Source organism: Stegostoma tigrinum, chromosome 6 (assembly GCF_030684315.1).
Source record: "Stegostoma tigrinum isolate sSteTig4 chromosome 6, sSteTig4.hap1, whole genome shotgun sequence".
NCBI classification, from domain to species: Eukaryota; Metazoa; Chordata; class Chondrichthyes; order Orectolobiformes; family Stegostomatidae; genus Stegostoma; species Stegostoma tigrinum.
Genome location: NC_081359.1, coordinates 67,515,175 through 67,542,963, shown reverse-complemented (window position 1 = coordinate 67,542,963; position 27,789 = coordinate 67,515,175). Strand labels below are relative to the sequence as shown.

Genomic DNA, 27,789 nt, shown 5'->3' with positions numbered 1-27,789 from the left:
AATCATAACACTGAAATCTAGAATGTTATTAGGATTAAACAGTGTCTCAAAATGATATTTCTGATAAATTAAGAGGTGGAAGTAGAAATGTAGAATGAAAATCATTTCCTACAACCAAACAGCAATTACTTTAAAATAGTACTACATTACAATGTTTGGACCACTATATGATCATGCTGGAACAATACAATTTGTTTCATTTCGTCCATTCAAAAAATCACTCCTATAAACTGTGAGAACAGTAGAGGAAGGTAGACAAACAGGAGGCTGGAAGAACACAGCAAACCAGGCAGAATCTGGGGGAAAGGAACAGTCAACTTTTTGGGTATAATTCTTCAGGACAGTCCTAAAGAACGGCTATACCTGAAACATTGACTGCTCCTTTCCTCCAAATGCTGTTTGGCTTGCTGTGTTCTTCCAGCCTCCCTCCCAGAATCTGCAGTTTTTTTTGTCTCTAAAACAGTAAAGAAAGATTACAGAAATGCCAATGCAAAACCTTTTCGGAAAAATGCTACGTACTATATACTCTGCATGATTACACTGTCGCAGCTTCAAATGATTGAATCTTGCTGTTCATCCCCGAAGGCTAAGAAATGCCTCATTTAAAACTTTTACTGAGCCAGGTCTCCCATAATGTCAACAAACATTGATCAATGGGCTAATTTTCATTTCTCCTGTAACTTTTATTCCTGCATGACTTGCATCTCTGAGTATAAGTGATTGAAGCACATTTTGAGCCGGCATAATTCATTCTTGCTTTCACTATACAGCATTCATTTCAGTGGAAGCTTCGTAAAAAAAAAATCAGTCATGACAACACAAAGGCTTAATTAGCTGCTTGGACTATAGAGTCTCTATTTGATGCCATGATTGGCCAAGTTTTTAATGAATAGAAGAAAAATGCTTAAATTGTTTCGTTGTATGGAATTGATTTTTTTCTTACTTACTAGTAGAAAATAACAATTTACATTACATTTGATGCCAAAATGCAAACAATTGTAGAAAAACAACAGGAAATAGAATGTGAATAGATAGCTCTGTCTCAAGACAGATGTAATTGTCATGAATAGCTTCCCGTTTTTTAAGGTGGGAATTTCTATGGCTCATTTTCAGAATAGAAATGGGTGCTGGGTTTGGAGCAATCACACTGCCAGTGAAAAGAAACACTGGCAGTACAAAATAAAATTAAGCTTCTGTTATGTGGAAGTATTGTTTTAAACCACCCTTAATCGGGATCATTCCTCTGAAGAATATTTTGGTCATCCTCAAAAATAACACAATTTATATCACCAATTTTTTAAACTCAAGATGATTAAGCGGTTATCCTCCCACTAAAACTTTATGGTGGCAATTGATAATCACCAGATAATTAATAATGCATTTTTTAAAGCAGGTTTCCTACCCTGACTTGGAGTTTCGCATCCTGTATCCGTCCTTTCCACGTGGCAACAAATTTCAGCTTGTCTATTGAGCTACCCATAACTCTACAATACAAGCAAATAAATTAAATTAACCTAAAGCACATTTCAATAAGTTCTCACTTAAAGTTTCAGTATTATTCTCGAAAATTGCGACATTAAGTGAAACTACTTAAAGTGATCCAATAGGAATCAATGTTAAAACTAGACTTAAGTTCCTTTAGACATTTCTTTCCCAGAAATGCAATGTAACTGTTGAAATGCTGTACTGCATGTGTATAGTGCTGCACATTCCTGGCTGAAATATCTTATAAAATAAAGTAAATCATTATGTATAACTTAAACACTGTTCAGTATGGTACTTCAGCAATTTTTGCAGCAGAACACTACTTTAAAACATTGTTAAGCTGAAATGGTGTACATTCCTAATTGTCAATGTTCATAAAAAAACTAAAAATATGACATAGCAGTAAGTACTCTGAATCGATGTTAAAATTATATTCATCTGATGAAGTTTCAATTAGACAGGCTCCAGCTAATTGCAAAATTGGGTAGTACTAGTAGTCAAGAATTATCTGCATTGAGCAATGTCTAGATGGAGTCCAGGACTTCAGTGCAAGTTCAGAACAGAAGTTAGGAGAAGCATAGAATCCCTAGTGTGGAAACAGACCCTTTGGCCCAACAAGTCCACACTGACCCTTGGAGCATCCCACCCAGATCCCACCCCTATAACTCACCTAATTTACAGACCCCTGAACACTACAGGCAATTTAGCATGGCCAATCCACCTAACCTGCACATCTTTGAACACACCAAATGTAATGAATGGGAAGGTTGAAATGAGCTCATACTGTATTTCTTACTTGCTTCTTGTTACAGGTCTGAGTTGAAAAAGCTGCAAATCAGACACTTCTCTCAGATACCCTAGACCTATCTAGGGGAGGAAACTGGAGTACCCGGAGGAAACACACGCAGACACGGGGAGAATGTGCAAACTCCACATGGACAGTTGCCTGATGGTGGAATTGAACCCAGGTCCCTAGTGCTGTGAGGCAGCAGTGCTAACCACTGAGCCACCACGCCACCCCAAAGGAGAGGAGCAGCAAAAGTCCACAGTGATGCAACAGACACCAGAGATTTCAAAGAGTGGGAATGGGAGCTGGAAGCAAGAATGTGGAAGAGGAAATGAGGTCAGAAGGAGGAAAGGAAGAAAGGCTAGGAGGATGAAAGGAACCATTGCCCAGGCTGGAGTCTATGGGCACCGGAGGCTTTGAAACTCAGATGGAGGATGGGAATTGGAATGGGGATACGGGAACTTCACGACTGTGTGCAGGAACGGAAGCACTGGGGAAAAGGACTTGACAAAATTCAGGCCACAGAACCGGGAAACTGTGGCAAGCAGCTTTAAAGTGAAACTTGCAACTTTAAATGGATATATTGGTACTACTTTATTTATGGCATCAAAGCAAACCATATTAATTGAGTCGTCTTGAAACAGTGCAAACTGGAGCTTTCAAACCCTGCAGAATCCTAGATGCAGTAGACTTTGAAGGAATTGCCAAGGAAATTGAAGATTCCAATGGGCTATTCCTTTGAGCCTGGAACCATCCAAAACAACCATCTAACATCCAAGAACTCACGGAGTTCCTCTTCCATTAAGTTCAAACTTAACTAGGAAGAGTCAGACAATTTGTTGAATCATAGAATCCCAACAGAGTGGCAAGAGGCCATTTGGGTCATTGAATCTGCACCAACCCTCCAAAGAGCTCCCACCCAGATCCAGCCAACTCAACCTATCCTATAACTCTGAATTTACCATGACCAATCAGCGTAGCCCGCATTTCCTGGACACTATGGGATAATTTAGCACGGCCGATCCATCTAACCTGCACATCCTTGATCTTCAGCATTCAGAATCTAGTCAAACTCGTAGGTAACTACTAAGCTGAACACCCAGCTTACTACATATAGCCCTAACCTAATCTTCCCTGATCCATTACATCCTCCAGATTTCACATTTGTGAAGGATCCAGGATCAGAATTCCCAGCTAGAAATATGGATCTCAGCACTAATGTAAAGAATATGAGCAAAGTGGCAATCCCACTGTCTTTGCTGCTCCTCAGACTATCAGGGCTGATAGTCTTACAAATTTTTAAGGAACGCTCTTAGGTTTTACTGAGCTATGTATTGAACAACTAAATATCTTTAATCCTCTACACTTCCTAGTCTATCCAATGAAGAAAGTAAACACTGTTAGTATTTCAAAGCTTACCTTGCAGTTTCCTGACGCAAAGCATTTAGAAACGTATCAGGATGGAACAGTTCTGATAGGTCCAGGGTATCTGAGAGAAGTGTCTGATTTGCAGCTTTTTCAACCCAGATCTGTAACAAGAAGCAAGCAAGAAATACAGTAAGAGTTCATTTCAACCTTCCCATTCATTACATTTGGTGTGTTCAATGTTAGTTTAAAATATTGTGCTTCAAATACTTTCAAAGTTTAGCTTTTTAAAAAAAATTCTTAATATGCTTTGAATTGTAGTTACTTTAGATACAAAACTCTTACAGATTCTAATGGAGGATACATCTGAATTCTGCATTAAATGTGAGATGAACCACAAACAACTTTTTGAAAGGATGCAGTTAAACTGATCTGCAGCTTCCAAAATGATGCTCTGCATTGGTTTGTTCAAAATAACAGCAAGACTTCCCTATACTATACTGAAGTGGGCACTCCACTTTAAAAAAATGTCTTTGTAAAACATGATTTATTTTTCTGAAAAGTATTAATACCCACGGCAGGAAAGTAATCAGTGAAATGTAGACATGGTAAGAAAGTTGAAGTGATTTAAAAGTTAAGCAATATCTTATATTACAAATGATTAAAAACAGTGAAAGTTGTTTAGTCTACTTTAGCTTATGTTTACATGTCACATTTATACTGGAGTGAAGCATACTGTGGTTAATTGTATCAGAACACATTAATTGTGAGTAGAATTCAGGAGGTGCCTCTGTGACAAAATGTTTAGTCTGTCTAAAGCCTGACTGTGGCTTCCAAACCAAAGGCTTTTTACAATGCCAGCAAGAGCTTCAGAAACACATGTGCAGACAGTAAATCCACTTAAATAAGACAATCTTTGTTTAAAGCTGAGATTTTCATTTAATTAAGCTTTCCTAAACATTGTGTTATAATTTGTTTGGGTCTTAGATAAAAAAAATTCTCAAAATGAAATCTGACAGTGCTCAAATGTTTGGTGCTAAACAAGGAATTTTGAGTGTAAAAGGGCATCAATGCTGAGTAAGCGCACCACTGGTACCATCGATATAAGGGTGGAAAGGGGGATGTAGAAAGAGTGCACTGAAAAAATGCAAAGTAGAGAAATTATTTGACCGAGGCAGTACCATTATCAATCACACCTTCGTTTAAGGCCAATGGCTGTCATTCAGCAGTCGGAAGAATTCCGATCATGTTCTTTAGAGAGGTCATCGAGTTGTCTACTGTCTGTTACTAAACTAATAGAAGTGCTTCATAGTCTGTATTGTTTTCAAAAGTTGTAAAAATCTATTGTGGTGAAGGTGTTGATTTCAATTCATGGATTCTACTCGGAATACCTCCTCTCAGTTATGACTGAAGTAATTTCCTATTCCCCTGGCCTATACCACTAAAGGGAGAATAAGCAGAAGTGATACATAATGAGTTATACATGACTGCCCAAAGATGAAGAATGAGAAAAGGGAGAATTGTTCTCAGCAGGAGGGCTGTTCCAACTAGTGGCTTCAGGAAGCTTTATATTTATGCCTAAACATCAGCAAGAAATAGTGTGTGCAATACTTCTATTTGACAATGTTACCAATTGCAGACAGACGTCCAACTTCAGAGTTGAGTGAGGATGATGCTGTCACTGGCATTAAAGGTAACCATGGCCATGAACTTCTTTGCACACGTATTTTGCAGGCTGGAGTCGTTTGCCACTGTTGTATCTGCAGCACTTTTCAGTGTTCAGTGACTGGTACACTTCATGCCAAAAGAGAACACTGAGCATTCCTGCACTACAGACAGAAACATGTAGAGCATGTATGTCGCTTCACCAGAATTGTCAATCTTCTCTGTGGTGCAGGGTACTACTGACCACAAACATGGTGTTACATTGAAATACAGTCATGTATAGCAACTGAAAAGGGTCCCAGTCACTGAATGTACAGTTAGTGTTTGAGAATGTTGAAAATACTATCCAGGTGAAGGCCTGATATCCTGAAGTAATCACAGTGCCATTATTCTGCATCTGTCTGGTGTTCAGGCACCACATCAAACTGGAGTGTGGTTCCTGGGGACAAAAGGCTATCTACCCATCACTTATGCTAAGAATCTAATATGCAATCCATTCAAGTGTAGGGAACCTGCACACAACAATAAGCATTCTTACATGGCATCACAGAACAAGCAGATCATTAGGGCGCTGAAGCAATGACTTCACTTCATGAACTGCTCAAGGGGGCCTGCAGTATTCACCAGAATGAATTTCATGATTCGCTGTGATCTATTGCATCTGTAAATTTCACCACACAAATTGGTCAGCAAGGTAGCTTCAACCACTTCACTAGGCTGGGAATTCCACAGTATGTAAGGGGAAATTAGATTAGCATATGATGGAAAAGGAATAAAGATTTTATGCCAACAGAGGTGGATAGGATGAGTGTGAGGAAGCTTAAGTAGAGGACTAAAAGCAGCTTAAGTTGAATAACTCGTTTCTGTGCCGTAGTTATTTTAACAAAATGTTATGACACAATTCCAGGGCAGGTGGAATGACAAGGGAAACTACCAGTGCACCACAAGACCTTATTATTATGCTGTATATTTTATCTAATTCAATGTAAAAATGCAACTAAATGTGGATAATTGTTATAGTCCTCCTTAAATATTCTTCTTATCTTTTTCTTAGAATGACTTGTGTGGTTTCCAGAATCACAGATGGGGCAGGATGGAGCAAAGGACACTACGAAATCGTGGCTTATCAGAATCACAGTACAAATCACCAGCTGCCTTTTCTCCATTTCCCCATTGCCGAACAAAATACATTGTCATGAAAATTTCAACTGACCCAGCAGCCATAACGTTTTGAAAAGAGGTCAGGTGTCCACCGCCATTTGTGTGAAAAAACAGTTATCTTAAGTTCACTCTTCATTGGCCTAGCATCAGGTTTATGTACCCTGTGTCTGAATTCCTCCAAGTTGCAGTTCTTACAAGGTTCCAATTATTTATCTCTTGATGCTTCATACAACAGTATATCTACTATTTGGGAGCCTATAAAATACTCCCACTAATATTTTCTGACACTCGCTATTCCTAATCTTCACCAATCTTAATTATTCTGATTTTCTGACTGAAGATAATTTTTCATAAATATCCTTATGTCATAATTTCTTAATAGGCCTACCCCACCTTCTTTTGATTCCATCTATATTTTCAAATGATGTGAATCCTGGAATATTTATTTTCCATCTGCTAACTTGTAGTCATGTCTCAGTAATGAAGGGTTTATTTTGACGAAAGAATGAGCAGATTGGGCCTATAGACATAGAAGGTATAGTTTCAAAGTAAGGGGTCATCTATGTAACACAGAAATGAAGAGACATTTCTTCTCTGAGATGGTCATGAATCATAGTCATTGTCTACCCAGAATGTTATGGAAGATATTTCAATCAACAAATTCACACCTGCATTCAAAAATCTTTTGAAATACAGAGAAGTCAAGGGTTATAGACAACAAACATTGAGTGAGACAAAGATCAGACCATTCATAGTCTTAATGATTGGCTCCACTGGCCTTTTGGCTTACTCCTGCTCCTATTTCCTTATATTACTACATTTACTTAAATAGAAAACAAATTAGGTCACAGCATAGATCCTATTTTTGGCTAATGCAAGAAACATTCATCCACTGTTTGCTGTTTGCCTCGATTTTTCTCGAATTCTTATTTTAATAGGGAATCCCTATTCGTAGAATCTCCCATTGATTTGTTTACAGGCTGCTCACTTTTCTCCAAAATCAAACATTATCTACCCACCAAGTACTCTATATTTCCTCTATCTGATTAAACTACTTAATTCTCATGAGCTACATCCTATTTTATAGACAGAAGGAAGCAAATATTCCAACTGTACACTTCTGGTGCTAAGCTCAACAGCTGGACTGTGTGCATCAAAACTTGTCAGTGTCTCTTGCTATGTACAGCCTGAATAATAACCACTGATGGCTTGTGTTTGCCACAGGATCTGCGACCAATAATGCTTTCTGTGCTGGCCCATAGATCAGTGGAGGAGAATGGAACACAAATAAGCCTCAGTAAAAAGGACCTTAAGGACAACAAAAGGTAGTTTATTACATTTTGGTAACTATGTGCAGGTTACACTCAATCTTAGGCATATTAACAATTATTAACAAGAAGTAGAATTAGGAAACAAGTCAGAGTCCAACTGATAGATTCTCCATCAATGTGCTGTCATCAGGCCAGTCAGAGCTCAGGATAGTTCAAAATCTGAATCCTTAAGAGCCAACACCAATGCAACATGTCCTCCTCAAGCTAATATTCCCTTAGTTAAGCAATTATACAGTTATGTACATAACTATATTGTATTTACTACTACTCATTCTCCTTCCTGCTTCCTGATTTCACAAGTTCAAGCATTCTGGAGGTTTCATAATTCTACCAGAATGCATTTGTTTCCAACTTGGAAGATTGATAAGTCTTTGTCCTTGAGGATTGTTGACCTTATTCTGATCTTTAATTTAAGGGATCTGTGCACCATTTCTGACATGACGCTCCTCATAGGATATTTCCCGATGAAACACTGATTGATGATGGATCCTTCAGTTCTTCCACACAACTCCATTTACTGTGCGGACATTCTATGATCTCTGTTGCTCTACTGACCTTTGAATAACTGTGCTATTTCTGTTGAGATCCTTTAACCATATCTGTCTATAAGGCTGTTCCTAGACTGAAATATTTTAAAAGTCCTTTGAACCCAACTATGAAATCAGCCTCTTCAGTAAGTGGGAGTTAAGTTTTCAGTTGTTATCTCTGTTATGGTAAGTCACATTGTGACTGGGGTTGTCTGGTAATTTAACAAGGCTGTATAAATGTTGGCATCTCTTTTCAAAAGAGGTTTGTCATGAATACCACATGCTCAGCTGCCCTATTTTCCTATGGATATCTTAAAAAGCTGGTTACACATTAAAATCCAGAAGTGAATTGCAAATCGACTGACTGACTCAAGAGAAAACTGTGTCCATTGTCAAATACAAGCACAACAGAGATTCCACGTAGGCGAACAGGCCATGCAAAAATGCTGGTAACTGCATGATAAGGTGGTCCAAACAAGTTTTTCATTCCAATCTACAATGAAAAATAGCCCACAGCAATAAAGTAAGACTGTCTGTCAATCATTAATAGGTTGGTTCCCACTTGTACCCATAGTTTGGTGACAAAGTACTAGGGATAAGTGATTGTGGAGGTTCAGGTCTATGAATAACACTAGTTTCACAGTCAGATATGAGGTCCTCAATCTACTTAGACATTCCCAGTTATCAGATTGATACCCAAGCCCTCAATCTTCACTTGGTAATGCCCAAGAGTCTATCATGCCATGTCTAAGTGAAGCTGGAATGAAGAACTGTCAAATATTGACAGTTCATTTATAATATTGAAATGCTGTTGATACTCAAAGTAAGTCTTCAATGGTCTACAGGCCTCAGGACTCGCTCTCCAGAAGCAATGTTAGTTCTTTAAGGCACCTTATTTCATTTCTCAGGATACATTACTGACAAAGAAAGTATAAACACAAATCCATAAAAGATCATGACTGTAACTCTTTTAGACCTTCCCAGTGCAAAATCAGTTTATGACTGACAAAGATTTCTTGGCATAGTGAGCCAAGTGGCAAAATGTTTGCCTCAATGGCATAACTGACTAAACTCTTGAGATTGATACTTACAAAATGCAAGAATGGTGGTGGGACTCACATTAGGTAAATGCCTCAAAAGGTCAAGGACATACTGACATCTACAGATGTGCTGCCCTGCTACAACCTAATCCTTTTCACTATTGCAGTTACTTCCGCAATCGCTCGGAACAGTGCTTTTTCAGTTCTGAGAAACTGGGGTATTATGCCCATGGATATTATCTTATATGAAAACATTACACAGTTTTTGAGAAGGAGCCCCTCACAGTGCATGGGTATGTGAGAGGTTTACAGGATACACCCTCAAAATAATTGTTGTCATAGAGATGGACCAAAAACCATTGGCCACCCTGTTAGATGAGAAGTAATTGGCAAGGATGGGCCGCACAAATCCAGATATTATATCTCTGCTTAAACATTTGCCTGTGAGCCGACTCGGTATTGGGGAAGCTGTAATTTACAGCAGACACCTGCTCCAGAGTGATCGTAAACAGTCATAAAGTATTCAGGAATTCGCTGGTGAACTTGAATTATATATTTAGGGCTGAATGACACATTGGCCAGCAACCCAATACCGGCTCAATCAAATCTGACAGGGACAAGGTAAAAGACATGGAATGTGTTGCCATTATATTCAGTTTTAGGAGTCCAAATGGAAATTTCCACCTTGTCAGTTTCTTCTTGAGAAATTATCCAAATTGAACAAACTGGAGATTTTACACATCTTTCCTTCCTTCTTGGACCAATTTGCATCCTTTTTTCTGACAAAACAGCTTATTCATGGTCTTTCCACCACTATTTTTTAGAAGATACATTTCTGCTGGCATTCAAAATGTTTTACTGACCTTAATCTTCTTCTATACTGAATGTATGATATTTAAATGAATTTACAATTCTCTTGAAATCAATATAAAGTTATGGCACCATTCATAATTTGCAGTTGATTCTGAAGAGGGAAGTAACCTTTCCATTTAAGAAGGGAAGGAGACAAAAATCAGGACATTACTGGCTAGATAGTGTGACGGTACGATGGCTTTAAGAAGTTTATTTTGTCCTTTGTTTTAAAGAGTGGTTTTAAGGCAGAGGTACCAAGCTGTCTACACAGAGTCACTAGAGTAACAGCTTGTGAGCCTTTGGTTTTGTTTTAAAGTTGCAATAGAACAATAGACGTTGCAATAGAACCTGGATTTTAGTATTTAGTTTACATTAGCAGTTGTTGCTGGGGTCTTGAAGATGAGGATGCTATTTTTTATAGCTCTCCCGGTTATAGCTAAAAGCTGGGAATTTGCTTCCTGGTGCAGGAGTTGCATGTGAGATAATCTGATTTCTGAATTTGTCAAGGGGGTATTTATGAGATGTTACTATATTGGAATGATTAATTAGTAATAATTACTGTATCTATTATTTTGTTAAGCATTTTGAAACAAGTTACAGCTAAGCCATTTTTTTCTTTAGTTTTTTTGTTGTATTTTAACTATGAATGAAGTGTGTGTTGCTTCAAATCTGGTAGTTTGATCAATCAAATTGCATCTGAAACACAACACTTCACATTTATCTTTAAAATAAGAAAATGTTAGGGTCTGGGCTATCTTCTTAATATATTTTCATCTAGTCCACAACAATAGCTTGATATCAGTTGTGTGAAAGGCATTAGGATTGATTGTTGAAGAGATTATAACTGTCTGTTTAGAAAAGATTGAGGTAATCAGGATGAGTTAGCATAGCTTTATCTGAGTTCCTTGAACGGTCAAAGTGCTTGGACCGACTGCATTTTGATTCCATAACACATTTGCCAAGTTATCATATTTTGGGGAAAATAAAGGCTTATGGTATGGGGGGTTAATTATTAGCATGGATTGAAGATTGGTTGACTGGTAGAAAACACAGCATATGCATAAACGGGATTCTGATTGGAGGATACGACAAGTGGAGTCCCATGCAGATTATGTGCCAATGTTCAACCTTTTACAATTTGTATCAATGAATTAGATGAGTTAGATCAAGGTTGGAAAATATGTTGTGAAAAAGACATAAGGATACTGCAGATGGATATGGATAGTTTGAGAGCAAAGGTAAAAATCTAGCAGGTGCAGTTCAACGTGGGGAAATGTAAAGTTGTTCACTTTAGCAGGAAGGATAACAAGAGTGTTATTTAAATGGAGAATGGCTGTGCAATTCCATGGCTCATGCAGATTTAATATCTAACTCTAATATCTAGATATTATGCTGCAGCTCTACATTGCTAAGACCACATCTTAAATACTATGTTCTGTTTTGGTCTCTTAATTTAAGGATGTAAATATATTGAAGGCAGTTCAGCGGAGGTCTACTGGATTGATACCCAGAATGATTACAATGTTTTATTAGTATAAGTTGGATGGGCTGGCCCAGTTTCCACTGAAGTTTAGAAGAGTCATGGATGATTTGATTGGAGTGTATTAGATCCTGAACAGTCTTGACTAGGAGGACATGGAAGGATCTTTCCTGTTGTGGGTCAATCCATAACTAGGAGGCAGTATTTTAAAATAAGTGGTCCCCTTTTAAGACAGAGATAAAAAGAAATCTTCCTTTTGGAGAGCTGTGCGACTTTGAAACTCTCTGCTTCAGAAGGCAGTTGCAGGTGGGATTATTAAGTATTTTAAAGCAGAGGTAGATAGATTCTAGGTAGATTGATTCCATTCTGAAGAGGAGTCAATGAACTTGAAACACTAACTCTGCTTTCTCTCCACAGACACCGCCAGACCTGCTGAGATTTTCCAGAGATTTCTGAGTTCCAGCATCCATAGTTATTTGGATTTTTGTTTAGATAGATTCTTGTTAGGCAGGGCAACCCCCACTTGTTGGAATTGATGGAGATCTAGAATTCGAAACACAAACAGATCTGCCATGATGTTACTGAAAGGAAGAGCAAGCTTGAGGGGGCAAATGGTCTATTTTTATTTCCACTTTGTATGTTTATAGGAGGCTTTTGTCTTTCACAAATAAAATGTTGTTTATTTTATCTCAGTAACCACAGAGGCTTAATGAGCTCTTAGGCATATCAACTATCACTAATAAGTGGTAGAGAAGATACATGTGTCTCTATCAGGAAACCTTGCTTTGGTACCAACTTATTCCCTACCTCAAGGCTGTGTGACCTCATCTCACCAGATGGAGTGGAGATAATGGGAACTGCAGATGCTGGAGAATCCAAGATAACAAAGTGTGAAGCTGGATGAACACAGCAGGCCAAGCAGCATCTCAGGAGCACAAAAGCTGACGTTTCGGGCCTGGAACCTTCATCCTCTCTGATGCCTCTTGGCCTGCCGTGTTCATCCAGCTTCACACTTTGTTATCATCAGATGGAGTTCAGTGTAGCTCAAACATTAACTCTTTCAGTACCATTACTGTACACCACATATTTGGCAAACTTCCTGGCACATATCATCTGGGTTTAACAATCTTCACTTTCACTTTAGCAACATTTTGTCATATTCTTCCTTGTTATCCCCATGTGGTTTATCTACATTTGGCTCAGATACTTCTGGCATCCCACTTTAACCTTCCTGAGTTAAACAAAAAACTTAATAAGCATCTCTGGCTGCTCAAGTAGAAGATGGTTCCCTTTTTAAGTGGCCAGTGGTTCATATATTCTTTATCTGTCATTTTATTTATTACATGCCGATAAAAACATTGTTTAGATATTTTTCATGTTTCTGTGTATCCACAATCTCCCTTTCTGATTCCTTTCACATCTTTTACATCTGTCATATAGAAGGCAAATGGTCTACTTTTATTTCCACTTTGTATGTTTATAAGAGGCTCTTGTCTTTCACAAAAAAAAGATGTTGCTTATTTTAACTCAGTAACCACAAAGAGGCTTAATGAGCGCTTAGGCGTATCACCTACCACTAACAAGAGGTAGAGAAGATACATTCTATTCTATTCACACAATTATTGGAGGTAATTTTAGCATAAACTCCTCTAACTACGGAACCTGCTCATGATGTAGCCTACTTACCTCTACACAGATCATATTTATCTTATAACCGATCCATCCTATAAATGAAGCATTTTCCAAACTAGATCTATATTTTGATCTGCCAATTGGTTCAAACAATTAATCTGGAATTGTTTTGCTTTCATTTCACTACAAATGGCTAAATTTTATATATCTATTTTGCTAGCTCATAACATGGCAACAATAACAGAGAAACAGAAATTCTGGTGATCTTGGGTGTTTTCTGATCTGTTCATCCACTCACAGGATCCAAGTTGAAGATCAGAGTCCAGGCCGATGAAGGCTTGAGAAATTGTAAGTCCGGATACTATGTCATTAATGAACCAGATGACTTTCACGACAATCCAGTCATTTCATGATCATGGTCACTAGTACTAGCTGTTGAGTCCTGATATATTTGTTTCCTTGTATTTAAACAGATAGACACATTATTCTTTTCTCAAACAGTAGTGGAGATACACATCTTCTATGATTGACCCAGAAGTTCTTTCAGCTGCTGGAAGAAGCAGCATTGTTAGCTGACAGCAAATTTTACCAATAAGAAGCTCTCAGTCGCTAAATCAGATACAGGGAAAAAGGCAAGAAAGAAAGAAATTGAAAATGGCACTCAAATCCTGTCATGATTTCAGGAATGAAATGCTGTTGGAAAAGTCCTGGGTAATGTTTCAGGTCTGTGGCCTTTTTACTAAAACTGGGAAAATTTAGCAATGTAATTGGTTTTGACACGCGAATGGAGAGAGTGAGAAAAGCCTCAAAATTAATTACATTTGTAACTTTCCTCATTTTTGATGAAAGGTCACAGGCATTAAATAGTAGCTCTGTTTCACTTTCTACAGATGTTGCCAGAGGTATTGAGTATTTGTAGAATTTTCAGTTTTAATCGCATTCACAGCATTTTACTTTTGTCTTTCCTAGAATTGTTAGCTTCTGAAATCAGCTTCCAGCCTAAAAAATTACACAAAATTTACCTAATTATCGACCACAAGTGCCAGATGAATAAACATGTGACTTCTTGTATAATCATTCTGGCCTGTTTTCTGATTCCCCTAGGAAAAAAAGCTGAAAATCTTTCTATACATGTGACTCTTAATTAAATATGCTTTGTAATTTGAACTACGACAGAATATTATTGTAATAATGACTGCTTATGACCAGCTTTGTAGTACGATCTCCCCCTGATGGTTTACTATTTAAAAACTCTTGACAGTCTATGCAGCGTGACACTGCACCAAGATATTGCAGGCTTGATCTTTTCCTTGTACTTACAAATCTGACCCAAACAAAAAGCCTAACTAAATATTTGCAATTAGGCTTAGTACTCAGGAGATAGGAAATGAAGAAAACAGTTAAAGTTCTAATCCTGATGTTAATTAACAATACTGAACATGAGCCTCTGTGTATGGGTTCTGCTTCTTTCATTACTTTGCATGGTTAAGAAGATTATCAACATTCACTGTGTGGACTTGTACACGAAGAGTGATACTTGGATAGCGTATTACAGACCGTCAGTGACATGCATTTTGTTTCTACAAGGTCATTTGTTTCTGATGTAAGATTGCTCACATTATCTATTGTTACATAAGAATTACAGTTGGGTAATAATGGGAGGTGATGGCCTAGTGGAATTATCTCTAGACTATTAATCTAGAGACCCAGGTAATATTCTAGGGACCTGGGTTCGAATCCAGCTCTAGCAGATGGTAGAATTTGAATCCAATAAAAAATATGGAGTTAAGGGCCTAATGATTGTCAGGAAGAACCCATTTGGCTCACTATGCACTTTAGGGAAGGAAACTGGTGGCCTTACCTAGTCTGGTTTACAGGCAACTCCAGATCATCAGAAATGTGGTTGACCCATAGAGGGCAGTTAGGGATGGGCAATGAATGATGGCCCAGCCACTGATACCCACATTCCATGACTGAATTTAAAAAAGCAGTATTGAACAGATGTTTATTACTGCTCACTCATTTATATTTACAAACACTTCAGTGCTGAAGCCAAAATTAAGCTGTTCAGTTACAAAATGTAACATGCTTTTATCAGCACGTCATGCTTCAAGTAATCCGAGTGAAGATGTTACACATGATACATTTGTGATATCGTGAGCATGACTCATAAAGATATTTGACTGTGAGACACAGCAGTACAATTAGCTCAAATGTTATGTTCCACACAAGCCTTTTCCCACTTTACCTCATCAAACTCTATCACCATTTTTGTCCAATCCTTTCTCCTTCATATGTTTATCTACCTTTGTGCATATATTTGTTAGCTGCTTGAGTTTTACTGCAAAAGAGATATATTTTATCAAAGTTTTTTGTCAAGCACTCGTGAGGACAATATGCAAGAATATCAATTTAATTGAAAAACCAACATTTATATTGTACGAGAGGAGACTGTTGCTTGGTTAGAAAGTAGACTCTGATTGGTAAAGGCACTGACATGAAGAATGCAGTAGCTATTGATTATTGTCAGTTAACTGTTATGCGTTGTTTAAATTTTAAATCAGGAACATTGACTCTGAGAGGCATTACCCTGAAAATTGAACTGGCAAAATGCTCTCACCTGTTTTGTTGAGCTGAAACAGGTACAGTCAATGTGCACACTCTTACTGTTTGTATTTGCCGAATACATTTGAGTGCATGAAGAATTACACAATTAACCCATGCAGGATTGTCACTCAGGCTTATAATTGTGGTGTGTTTGCACGTACTGAAATCTACATATTATTATACCGGACCCTGTTCTTTCCTGATAAGTGAAACATGAACAGCTTCAACATATTACAACTTTTTCAGCAATATACTACCAAATGACTATTTATGTAAGCTGCATTTGCTGATATCAGTGCATGTATCCTTCAAGTTCTGGCATTTTTGTCAATTTTTTTTGCAGTTTTTCCAGTGTGTCTATATCCTTTTCGTAACGTTGTAGAGTACTTTGCACAGTTCTGGCCAAGTGTGGTAACTAAGCTATGACTATGCCTAACATAACATATCTTAATCAATGTTTCCAAGAAAAACTGGGAAAAAAAACAGGTAATAAAAAAATACTCTTACAGTGATATCTAATCCGTCAAATAATGCATCACTAATTCATACAGCTGTTAAAAGATTGTAGTTTGGTGTCGCACAAAATTATTATAATTTAACAGTAACATTTGAATGATACTGAAGTCATGTTCAAATCCACTCTAGAGCAATCGTTAATTAAAAAAATTATTTGACTTTTTCTCTTTAAATGATGACAGCCAGCTAGAACTCTATTGTACCTTTTGTGACTCATTTCTTTCTATCCTGATGTGACATAACCCAGTTAAGCGAATTCCACTGTTCAAAGAACTGTTAAAATCCTCGGCACTTACTACTGGAGGGAGCTGATATGTCCCCTTCAAAATCCATTGAGGAATAATTACACCATCTGAACTTAGTTCCAATATTTTTTTGCATGTACAATCAGCTGCAGTTGTACTTAGTTCCAATAATTTTTTGCATGTACAATCAGCTGCAGTTATTTTACCTTCATGACAAATGAAACTGACGGCGCAGTGGCACACTGGTTAGCACTGACGCCTCACAGCAGCAGGGACACGGGTTTGATTCCACCCTCAGGCAATTGTCTGTGTGGAGTTTGTATGTTCTCCATGTCTGCAAGGGTTTCCTCCAGGTGCTCAGGTTTCCACCCACAGTACAAAGATGTACAAGTTAGGTGGATTGGTCATCTGAATTGCCCATAGTGTTCACAGATGTGTAGGTTAGGTGCATTGGCCATAGGAGATGCAGGGTTACAGGGAAAGGGGATGCTCTTCAGGGGTTCAGTGTGGGCTTGTTGGGCTGAATGACCTGTTTCCACATGGTGAAACAGATTCTGTATTCTATGATTCTCCATTGAAAGAGCTTTGCTTTAATTCATGAAGAAAGTAAATCTTGCTTTGTTTGCATCAGTCCCATCCAGGCTAATACTTATTCGAAGGTTTTGGCCACTGACACTTTATTGCTAAGAGCTGCACATATGGTGATAGACCTTTTAATTTCTCTTTTCTGTCTAACTGAAATATACTACTTACTATGTTGTCATGAGAACAATGTGGGAATCTGTCCTAATTCTCTGGATCAAAGTGCTCCAACAGTATACACCACTCAGCTAGAAACCCTTTATTTATAATCATTTATGATGTTCTTATGAACGTTTTAAGCCACGCTCATGAGATCTAAAACTGCAATGTCAGAATGAAATGTGAAATTCAGCCGCATTAAACTATAGGTTAGATTATAACAAATTGGATAGAATATGTCATTAAGTGTGAGGAATAGACAGTAATGCTTATCAGCTTGATCATGTTCATCTTCCAAAAGTATTGGTGAAATTTTATAAGGTCTGAATGACATGAGCAATGGTAGAAAATGTGGCAGAATCATGCCAGACAGCTTGCAGTACTGCAGACATAGACATCAATCTAAAACACTACAGCATATGTGCGTGTGCTGCAAACACACTGCACCATCTTTCCACAATGGGCCCACAGTCAGTTGGCTGCTTGAGTCACTGCAGGCAGGAGACATGTCTGACTACAGTCCAAGGAGTGGGCAATGGCCAATCCTGTAGGGCCATCATAAGCAGTTAGGAGACATATGAAGGGGAGGGCTTCCTTCGGACCAAGTGGAACCCAATGTTTACAGTGGTCACCGTGAGCTGCATTCCCTGCCATAATTTGTCAGTCTCCAAGTGTGAAATGCAACTGAAAAACAATTGGAACACTGCTTGGAACGGTGGAGCCAGTGTCAATTTGATGAGCAAACACGCAAAATTCACAATGGCTGGACATACATAAAACACATAAAACTTGTATTTAAAACTCCAGCTACATTCAATTTCCTATCATTTCTTTGCTCCCACTCAATGGCACTGAGTATTCACCTAGGGAATGAGCATCATGAAAAGGGGGTCCCACTGCGAACCACCCCATGTTCATGCTGCCAACCTCTCCCTGCCCACCCCGTCCCCATTTCTGAACTGAGGTCTTGGATGGGTGCATTACCAGTAGCTGCCACTGCTCCCCTGGCTTAGCAAGGTTTTTTTTCATTCATTCATCTACTTATGAAATAACAATCAGACCTTGCCTCAAGGCTTCTACCTTTCATTTTCGTAATTCAGAGTGGCAATCTAACCTTTAAGGATCTAGGTCTAAACGTGAACAGTGATACAAGACTGGGAGAAAGCACTAACGGCACTTGCTTGAGCTTAGCAATGGTCCAAACATTACTTTTTCAAAATAGTTTCTGGGAAATGATGGAAAAGATATCTTTATACTTGTTAATAGTTCCAATAAAGGACAATCAGGTGTAAGAGTCCCGAATTATTTAAAGGTGAAGCTCATTAATAACATGTGGCTACTGAACTCTAGATCAACTGTGGAATTTATCAGGTGAGTATTTAGCAACATTGTTTGTATCACCACAACAGAAACAAAAGTGAGTTGTTGAGGGGGATGTCTTCCAATACACAGAACAGGTGAAGCAGTCATTCTTGGGTAGCTCTTTTGGCCCTAGGAGACAAATTTTGGACCTAGAAATAAGTGGGAGTGATTTTCAACCATTTCTTGCCTGAGAAAATGATCAGCTGGACATAAAAGGTCTGTGGACAGATAAGGTCATTATGATGGAATTTTTAGACAGGCCTGTCAGGGAACACACAGTGTGAGACTAGTTAAATATACATATTAGGATCTTATGTCACCGTAGGATACTGATGGCAATTTTGAATTATAAATAGGCAGAATATGCACTGATCCAAGTGGTGATCCAAGTGTGATTGAAGCGCTATTGGAGTCTGGTCTAGAAAATAATGCTCAACTCTTATTCTTTTACTTATGTGGGACCAGAAGGAACAGAAGTACAAATACAAATGCCATTCTTGCATTTCAGATTTTATATCAGTCCCTGTACATTTGATTATTTGAAATGTGGGGGCGGTACTCCTCTTTTATGTTGGTTACTATTTTGAATCACTGTTTGAGCTAATTTTTTTGCTAGCTTATCAGAGATGTCTTTAATTTAAAGTCTGTGATACAGATCGCTTGGCATTTTATTTTAAGAGCAAGATGTAATCTGATATTGCTGCTGCCTAGATCTAAGGACTAAAATTTAATCTAACAACAATGTAGTACTTGTATTGAAGTTTAATACTGAAATTGTGGCACAGTTAGTTAATAATAGAGGAGGACTGTCATTGTGCTTCAGTTGGCTTGTAAATCGCTTTGATTGCCTTAAGCAGCATTTCATAAGAACAGCTTGCGACATTGAGACCCAAGGATAGTTTTTTTTTGTTAATATTTAAAATGTTATTTCATAATGAAACTGTGTGACTATGTGATTGTAAAAGATTGTCCACAATTTCTATTCTTCTGCCCCCCTACATCAGTTTCCACCATCCATGACTGAAGTCAGTGCAGTACACTGATCTATTGATATATCCTTGGGCTCCACACATAAATTTCCTCCTTTGTCCTTGAATAGATCTACCCTTTCTCGAGCTACCCTCTTGCTCCATGCATACATCTAAAAATCCTTTGGGTTTCCCTTAATCCTGTTTGCCAAGGACATTTCATAACCACTTTTAGCCCTTCTAATTCCTTGTTTTAAGTTTTTCTCTGCTTTCTTCAAATTCCTTGAGGATTCTGTCTGTCTTGTTTCCTAAATCTTACATATGACTCATTTTTCTTTCTGAATAAGTTCTGTATTTCTCGTCATCCAAGGTTCCCAAATCTTTTCACCCTTTACTTTCACAGGAACATGCTGGTCCTGAAACTGAATAAACTGACATCTAAAAGATTTCCAAGTGACAGATGTGGATTTACCCTCAACAGCCATCCCCAATCTACATTCTCTGGTTTCCGTCTAATCTTGTCATTTAGAGCTGCCAGAGGAAATGGTGGAGGCTGGTACGATTACAACATTTAAAAGGCATCTGGATGGGTATGAATAGGAAGGGTTCAGAGGGATATGGGCTAAAGGGTCTGTTTCTGTGCTGTATATTTCTATGACTCTATGATTCTATGACCTCGCCAGGCTCATTCCCCAATACCAGGTCTGATAATAGCCCTTTCTCTAGTTGGATTATTTACACAACGCTTTTAGAAACCCTTCTAAATGTACCTAACAAATTTCCCACCTCCTGACCCAAGCTCCTGGTGTTAAGGGAGTCCTAGTCAATATATGGAAAGTTAAAATCACCCACTACAACAGCATGATTGTTTATAGATTTTTCCATAATTTTTGCACATATCTGTTCCTCTATCACCCACTGGTTGTTGGGAGGGCTATAATACAATCCCATCAAATTGACTTTACCCTTCCTGTTCCTGAACTCTACCCATATGGCCTCGCTGGAGGAATCCTCCAAGGTGTCCTCGCTAGTACGGCTGTGATATTCTCCCTTATCAGTAACGCATCTCCTCCACCTCTTTTACATCTCTTTCTATCTCTCCTGAAACATCTAAATCCTGGAATTTTAGGTTGCCAATCTTGCCCTCTCACAATCAAGTCTCTGTAATAACTACAATATCAAAGTTATATGTACTAATCCAAGCTCTTAAGTTCATCTGCCTTACCCGTCTTACGCGTCCCATTAAAACAAATACATCCCAGATGGCCAGTCCCACTGTGTTCCTCCCTCTGTATTCTTCTTCTTAGCCTTACTGACTTTAAGTCTCTAACTCCTCAGTCATTTCATTTGCTGACATTGCTCAGGTTCCCAAGCCCCCCTGAGAGATATTACCAAACCTCTGTCAGGGTATAGCCGCCCCTCCAGTTCAGCTACACCCCTTTTTGTACAGGTCCCACCTGCCCTGGAAGATATCCCAATGATCCATACATTGCAAATCCTGCTTCCTAACCCGAGCCTCACTAGAATGTGGCACATAGAGTAATCCCAAGATTACAACCCTAGAAGCGCTGCCTTTCAATTTACCACCAAAATCCTTAAACTCCCTTTGCAGGATCTTATCACTCTTTCCGCCAATGTCAGTAGTATAACATATACCATTACCTCTGGCTGCTCACCCCACCTGCTGAGAATGTCCCACACCCGCTCAGAGACATCCTTGACCGTGCCACCAGGGAGGCAACAAACCCTCCTGGAGTCCCTTTTGTAGACACACAAATGTCTATCTGTGCCCTGACTATAACGTCCCTTATAACCACTGCTCTAGTGCTCTTAGACCCTCCCTGCTGTATAACAGAGCCAACTCTGGTGCCACTGCTGTGGCTGCTACCGTCACCATCTCCTGAAAGGCAATCCCCCACAACAGTATCCAAAATGGTATACTTGTTAGCAAAGGGTATGTTATAAAGGGGAGGTTGACCCCTCTGAGAAATGAAATCTAAACATCTAAAGAGGAGTATCTCATCCTACAGTCCGCAAAAGGAGTGTGAAAAATGGTATAACCTGCTTTTCAGCAACTTTGTGGTTAACTAAAATAAATTCCAGACACTCACTTTAAAATCAATAAGTAATAATTTATTAATCTAACTCTAACAGTGAACAAATTAACTAAACTATTAACAAGCCTAACAAATCCCTTCTAACTACTAACCATTCCTGAATAAATCAAGTTTCTAATGGTATACTGTTCCAATAAATACAAGTGCCACTTATATTAAGAAAATAGAATTTATTCTGTCGAAATTACAGCCATTGTGTGTCTTCTAGAATGTTCTATGCCTTCTCCATTGATTTCTCTGTCAGGAATGCCTTCTCTGTCAACTCTTCTGTCAGGGATATTAACTAGTTGTGCCGTTAGTATCATTGTTATTTAGATGGTGCTTTGTCTAAGACATAGAGGAGACTGTGAGAACCAGCTATTCTCTCTAGAGAGCTGAGGACTATTAGCTCTAGCAGGTGGCAGTGAGCTCTTAGGTCTGTGTCCAACTGTCCTTTCTTTTATGTCCTTGATGACATATCAATGTTTCTTACAATAAGATTGGTCCTATATTGTCAAAACCATTAGACTTAAATTTAATAGGTTTTTAGCATCTAAGTACCTGGTTCAAATTGATTGGCTAAATTTAAAAGCCAGTTGTGTTGTTTTAAAAAAAAGCTGTTTGGCCTGCTAACTGTAAGGCCTTTTGATACAAATGTTTCAATTCAGGTACTCTTCGTGTACTTACAAACTTTCAAGCTGCTGCTCACGGACATGTTAAATCTCTAAGCACACAATCTTTTAAAGCAACCATGCAAGCTTTTCCTCCAAGCATTTTACAAACATCAAGTTCTAACTTCCAGACTCCCAATCCGCATGTACTCGAGATCACAGATCATAGAATCCCTAAGGTGTAGAAACTGGCCCGTCAGCCCAACAAGTCCACACCGACCCATCCCCCTAATCTACATATCTGTGAACACTGTGGGCAATTAAGCATAGGCAATCCATCTAGCCCGCACACATCTTTAGACTATGGAGGAAACAGGAGCACTCGGTGGAAACGCACGCAGACAAGGGAGAATGTGCAAATTCCACACAGCCAGTAGCCCAAGGGTGGAATTGAACCAGGGTTCCTGGCACTATGAGGCAACAGTGCGAACCACTGAACCACCGTGCCACCCTGTACTCAACTTCACAACAAGTCAATAACCACTCCAGCATTGGCAAGCATGTCATCAGCTGCAAAGACCCTATGTTCTGGAATTACCTCATTAAACGTCTTTGCCTCTTTTCCTCATTCAAGATACACCTTAAAATCTACGTCTTTGATCATTCTTTTGGTAGTCAGCTCTAAGTTCTCCATATGTGGCATGGTGTTAAATTCTAGGAAGAGCTTTGTGATATTTTAAAACCTGAAAAGCGCTATGTAAATCCAAGTTAAGGACATAAGGACATAAGAACCAGGAGCAGGAGTAGGCCATCCGGCCCCTCGAGCCTGCCCCGCCATTTAATAAGATCATAGCTGATCTTTTTGAGACGCAGCTCTGCTTACCCGCCCACTCACCATAACCCTTAATTCCTTTACTATTCAAGAAGTTATCTGGCCTTGCCTTAAAAACATTAGCAAGGTAGCTTCGACCACTTCACTGGGCAGGGAATTCCACAGATTCACAACCCTTTGGGTGAAGAAGCTCCTCCTCACCTCAGTCCTACATCTGCTTCCCTTTATTTTGAGGTGATGCTCCCTAGTCTTAGTTTCACCTACTAGTGGAAACAACCTCCTTGCCTCCACTTTATCTATTCCCTTCATAATCTTATATGTTTCTATAAAATCTCAGCTCATTCTTCTGAATTCCAATGAGTATAACCCCAGTCTACTCAGTCTCTCCTCATAATCCAACACTCTCAACTCTGGAATCAACCAAGTGAATCTCCTCTGCACCCCCTCCAGTGCCAACATATCTCTTCTCAAGTAAGGAGACCAAAACTGCACACAGTACTCCATGTGTGGCCTCACCAGGACCCTATACAGCTGCAGCATAGCCTCCCTGTTTTTAAACTCCATCTCTCGAGCAATGGCAGACAAGATTCCATTTGCCATTTTAATTATCTGCTGCACCTGCAATCCTACTTTTAGCGACTCATGCACAAAGACACCCAAGTCCCTCTGCACAGCAGCGTGCTGCAATCTTTTAGCATTTAAAACATAGTCCATTTTGCTGTTATTCCTACCAAAATGGATGACCTCACACTTATCAACATTGTACTCCATCTGCCAGACCTTTGCCCACTCACTTAGACTGTCTATATCCCTCTGCAGACTTTCAGTGTCTTCTGCACACTTTGCTCTACCACTCACCTTAGTGTTATCTGCAAATTTTGACACACCACACTTAGTCTCCAACTCCAAATCATCTATGTAAATGATAAACAATTGCGGTCTCAACACTGATCCCTGAGGCACAACACTAGCCACTGACTGCCAACCAGAAAAACACCCATTTACCCCAACTCTTTGCTTTCTACTGGTCAATCAATCCTCTATCCATGCCAATACATTATCTGTAACACCGTGCAACTTTATCTTATGTAACAGCCTTTGGTGTGGCATCTTGTTAAATGCCTTCTGAAAATCCAGATACGCCACATCCACAGGTTCCCCATTGTCCACCATTCCAGTAATGTCCTCAAAGAATTCCACCAAATTAGTTAAACATGACCTACCCTTCATGAATACATGCTGGGTTCCCAATGGGACAATTTATACCCAGATGTCTTGCTATTTCTTCCTTAATGATAGATTCAAGCATTTTCCACACTGTCGAAGTTAAGCTAACTGGCCTATAGTTACCGCTTTTTGTCTACTTCCTTTTTTAAACAGTGGCGCCACATTGGCTGTTTTCCAATCTGCAGAAACCACCCCAGAGTCCAGTGAATTTTGGTAAATAATTACTAGTGCTTTTGCTATTTCCCCCATCACCTCTTTTAGTACCTTGGGATGCATTTCTTCAGGGCCAGAAGACTTGTCTACCTTTAACCCCATTAGCTTGCCCAGCACTGCCTCCTTGGTGAAAATGATCGTTTTAGGTCCTCATCTGCTACAACCTTGTTGTCATTAATTTTTGGCATTATGTGCAGGCTGACATGAAATAACTGTTTAATGCCTCGGCTATTTCCTCATTCCCAGTTATTAAATTGGCCTTCTCATCCTCTAAAGGACCAATGTTTACCTTCACCACTCATTTATGATTCACATATTTATAGAAACTTTTGCTGCCTGTTTTTATATTCTGAACTAGTTTACTCTCATAATCTATCCTACTTTTCTTTATAACTTTTTTTGTGGCTTTCTGTTGGCCTTTAAAGATTTCCCAGTCTACTAGTTTTCCACCACTCTTTGCTTTTTTTGTACGTTGTTTGTGTGTGCCACTGTAAAGACACGATTATGTAGTTCTCTGGAATCTAAAAGGTGAATGCTAGCATGCCCAATTTCTTGTTCAAGTATCAAACATCGGATGTTAATCCAATCACTATAGCTCAAACCCTCTAACCCTGGCAACATCCTTATAAATCTTTTCTGAACCCTTTCTAGCTTCACAACATTCTTCCGATAGCAAGGAGACCAGAACTGCATGTAGCATTCCAAAAATGGCTGAACAGCCACAATATGATCTCCCAATTCCTATACTCAATGCGCTGACCAATAAAGGCAAGCGTACAAAACACCTTCTTTACTCTCCTGTCTCCCAGTGACTCCACTTTCAAGGACCTATGAACCCGCACTCCAAGGTCTCTTTGTCTCTTTGTTCAGAAATACATCCCCAGGTCCTTAACGTTAAGTGTACAAGTCCTGCCCTGATTTGCCTTTCTAAAATGCAGCACGTCATATCTATCTAAAGTAAATTCCATTTGCCACTCCTCAGCCCATTGATCCATCAGATCAAGATCCTGTTGTACTCTAAGGTAATCTTCACTGTCCACCACACCTCCAATTTTGGTATCATCTGCTAACTTACTAACCATATTGTCTACAATCACATCTAAATAATTTATATTAAGTGATGAAAAGCAATGGACCAAGCACCAATCCTTGTGGCAGAGCACTGATCACCAGCCTCCGGTCTGAAAAGCAACCCTCCACCACCCTGTGCCTTCTACCTTTGAGCCAGTTCTGTATCCAAATGGCTCGTTCTCCCTGTATAGCTTGTGATCTAATTTTGTTAATCGGTCTACCATGAGGACTTTGTTGAATGCCTTACTGAAGTCCATTTAGGTCATGTCCACGACTCTGCCTCCATCAATCCCCTTGGTTACTTCTTCAAAAATCTCAATTAAGTTCGTGATACATGATTTCCCATGCACATAGTCATGTTGATTATCCCTAATCCGTCCATGCCTTCGAAATACATGTCCTCCAACAATTTACCCATCATTGATGTCAGTCTATCCAGTCTATGGTTCCCTGGCTTTTCCCTACCACCTTTCTTAATTAGTGACACCACGTTAGCTAATCTCCAGTCTTCCAGCACCTCACCTGTGGCTATCAAAAATACAAGTATCTCAGCAACAGGCCCAACAATCACTTCCCACAGAGTTCCCGTGTGTACCTGATCAGGTCCGGGGAATTTTTCCACCTTTACGCACTTTAAGGCATCCAGCACCTCCTCCTCTGTAACATGCACATTTTTCAAGATATCTCTATTTATTTCCCCACATTCTATATCTTTCACATCCTTCTCCATCATAAACTCAGATGCAAAATGCTCACTTAATATCTCCCCCATTTCTTGCTGTTTCACACATAGGTGGCCTTGCTGATCTTTAAGGGGGGGCCTAATGTCTTCCTGGTTACCCTTTTTTCTTAATGTATTTGCAGAAAAGTTGCTGGAGAAGAGGAGAAAACTTTCTCAAACAACAATAATGGGAAATGCTAACCATGTAACACATGCGGCATACATGTGTATGACCCTGTGAAGATGGGAGACAGTAGAAACTCACAGACGTCTGGTAAGAGAAATAAAATATCTCTGGCACACATGCTGACTGCATTTCTTATATGAAGGAACTACAAGGAGTCCAAACACACTGATTGACAAGATTACTACTTTACTATGACTAATTAATGCCCCTTCCTTCTACATTTCAGGATCTTCACAAACAGAACAACAAAAGTGTGGGCAATTTACAAGGCTCAAAAGAGCAGATCTATGAGTAAGGGAAGATTGAGTATTCACATAGTGGATGAATACACTCAGTTACAGCAGTTATGAGAGGGCTGTAATTTCCATCTGGGTAATTTCAGTGCATGAATAGCCATATTTAGGATCTTCTTTGGAAATCCGATTTCCCGATCATTCCTGATCCAGCAACATTTTCCTCTGACCTCTTTGTGTGTTATTGGAAAAAGAAACTGAGAAACAGGAGGAGGAGCAAGAATTGATCAATTAGCTCCTCCAGTTTGCTCCAGTATTCATTGGATTGGGAACGAACAGTCCTAGTAATGACTTTAAGATAGTCATTCCTTCTGAGAGCAGACTGTCACGAGGTACAGACATGCATTAGTCTAAGTGCTTAGGTGGATCCAATTATACATCCATAGCTATAGGGGAAATGGTTTATGTCCAGGTCTTTAAAATTAAAATTGCCATAAGGTCACAGGCCAAAACATGTCAGTAACCTGAATTGGATATATGTTAGCCTGTCTCTGCTTCTGCTGAAACTATAGGGCTTGAACTATACGGAAGCATAAAGTATTATAATAGAAAGTAATTGGAATCAACTAAGGGTATGCATATGGTATCTCACAAAATGTGATGTTGGTAAGTTTCTTTTTGCATAATGGCACATAAAATTTAAAGATTTAAAATACTTCTCCAACTTGTCATTATTGTTTGCAGAGTGCCTACTCACCTTTTTAACTGCTCATGAAAAATATGAATTCGTGACCATAGGTGGGGTTCTGCAAAGGTTACATGTTTGATTCAACA

General features: G+C 39.0%; 1 protein-coding gene across 2 annotated transcripts in view; it reads right to left on the bottom strand.

The window, feature by feature from the left end:
- Positions 1 to 27,789, bottom strand: part of dync2h1 (dynein cytoplasmic 2 heavy chain 1) — a 541,347-nt gene that overhangs the window by 8,886 nt on the left and 504,672 nt on the right. For both annotated transcript variants that reach the window (XM_059646623.1, XM_059646624.1), the window contains 2 exons: positions 3,692 to 3,801; positions 1,403 to 1,484 (listed from right to left, as the gene is read on the bottom strand). In XM_059646623.1, coding sequence (XP_059502606.1) covers positions 1,403 to 1,484; positions 3,692 to 3,801 — 192 coding nt within the window. The remainder of the gene's footprint in view (positions 1 to 1,402; positions 1,485 to 3,691; positions 3,802 to 27,789) is intronic.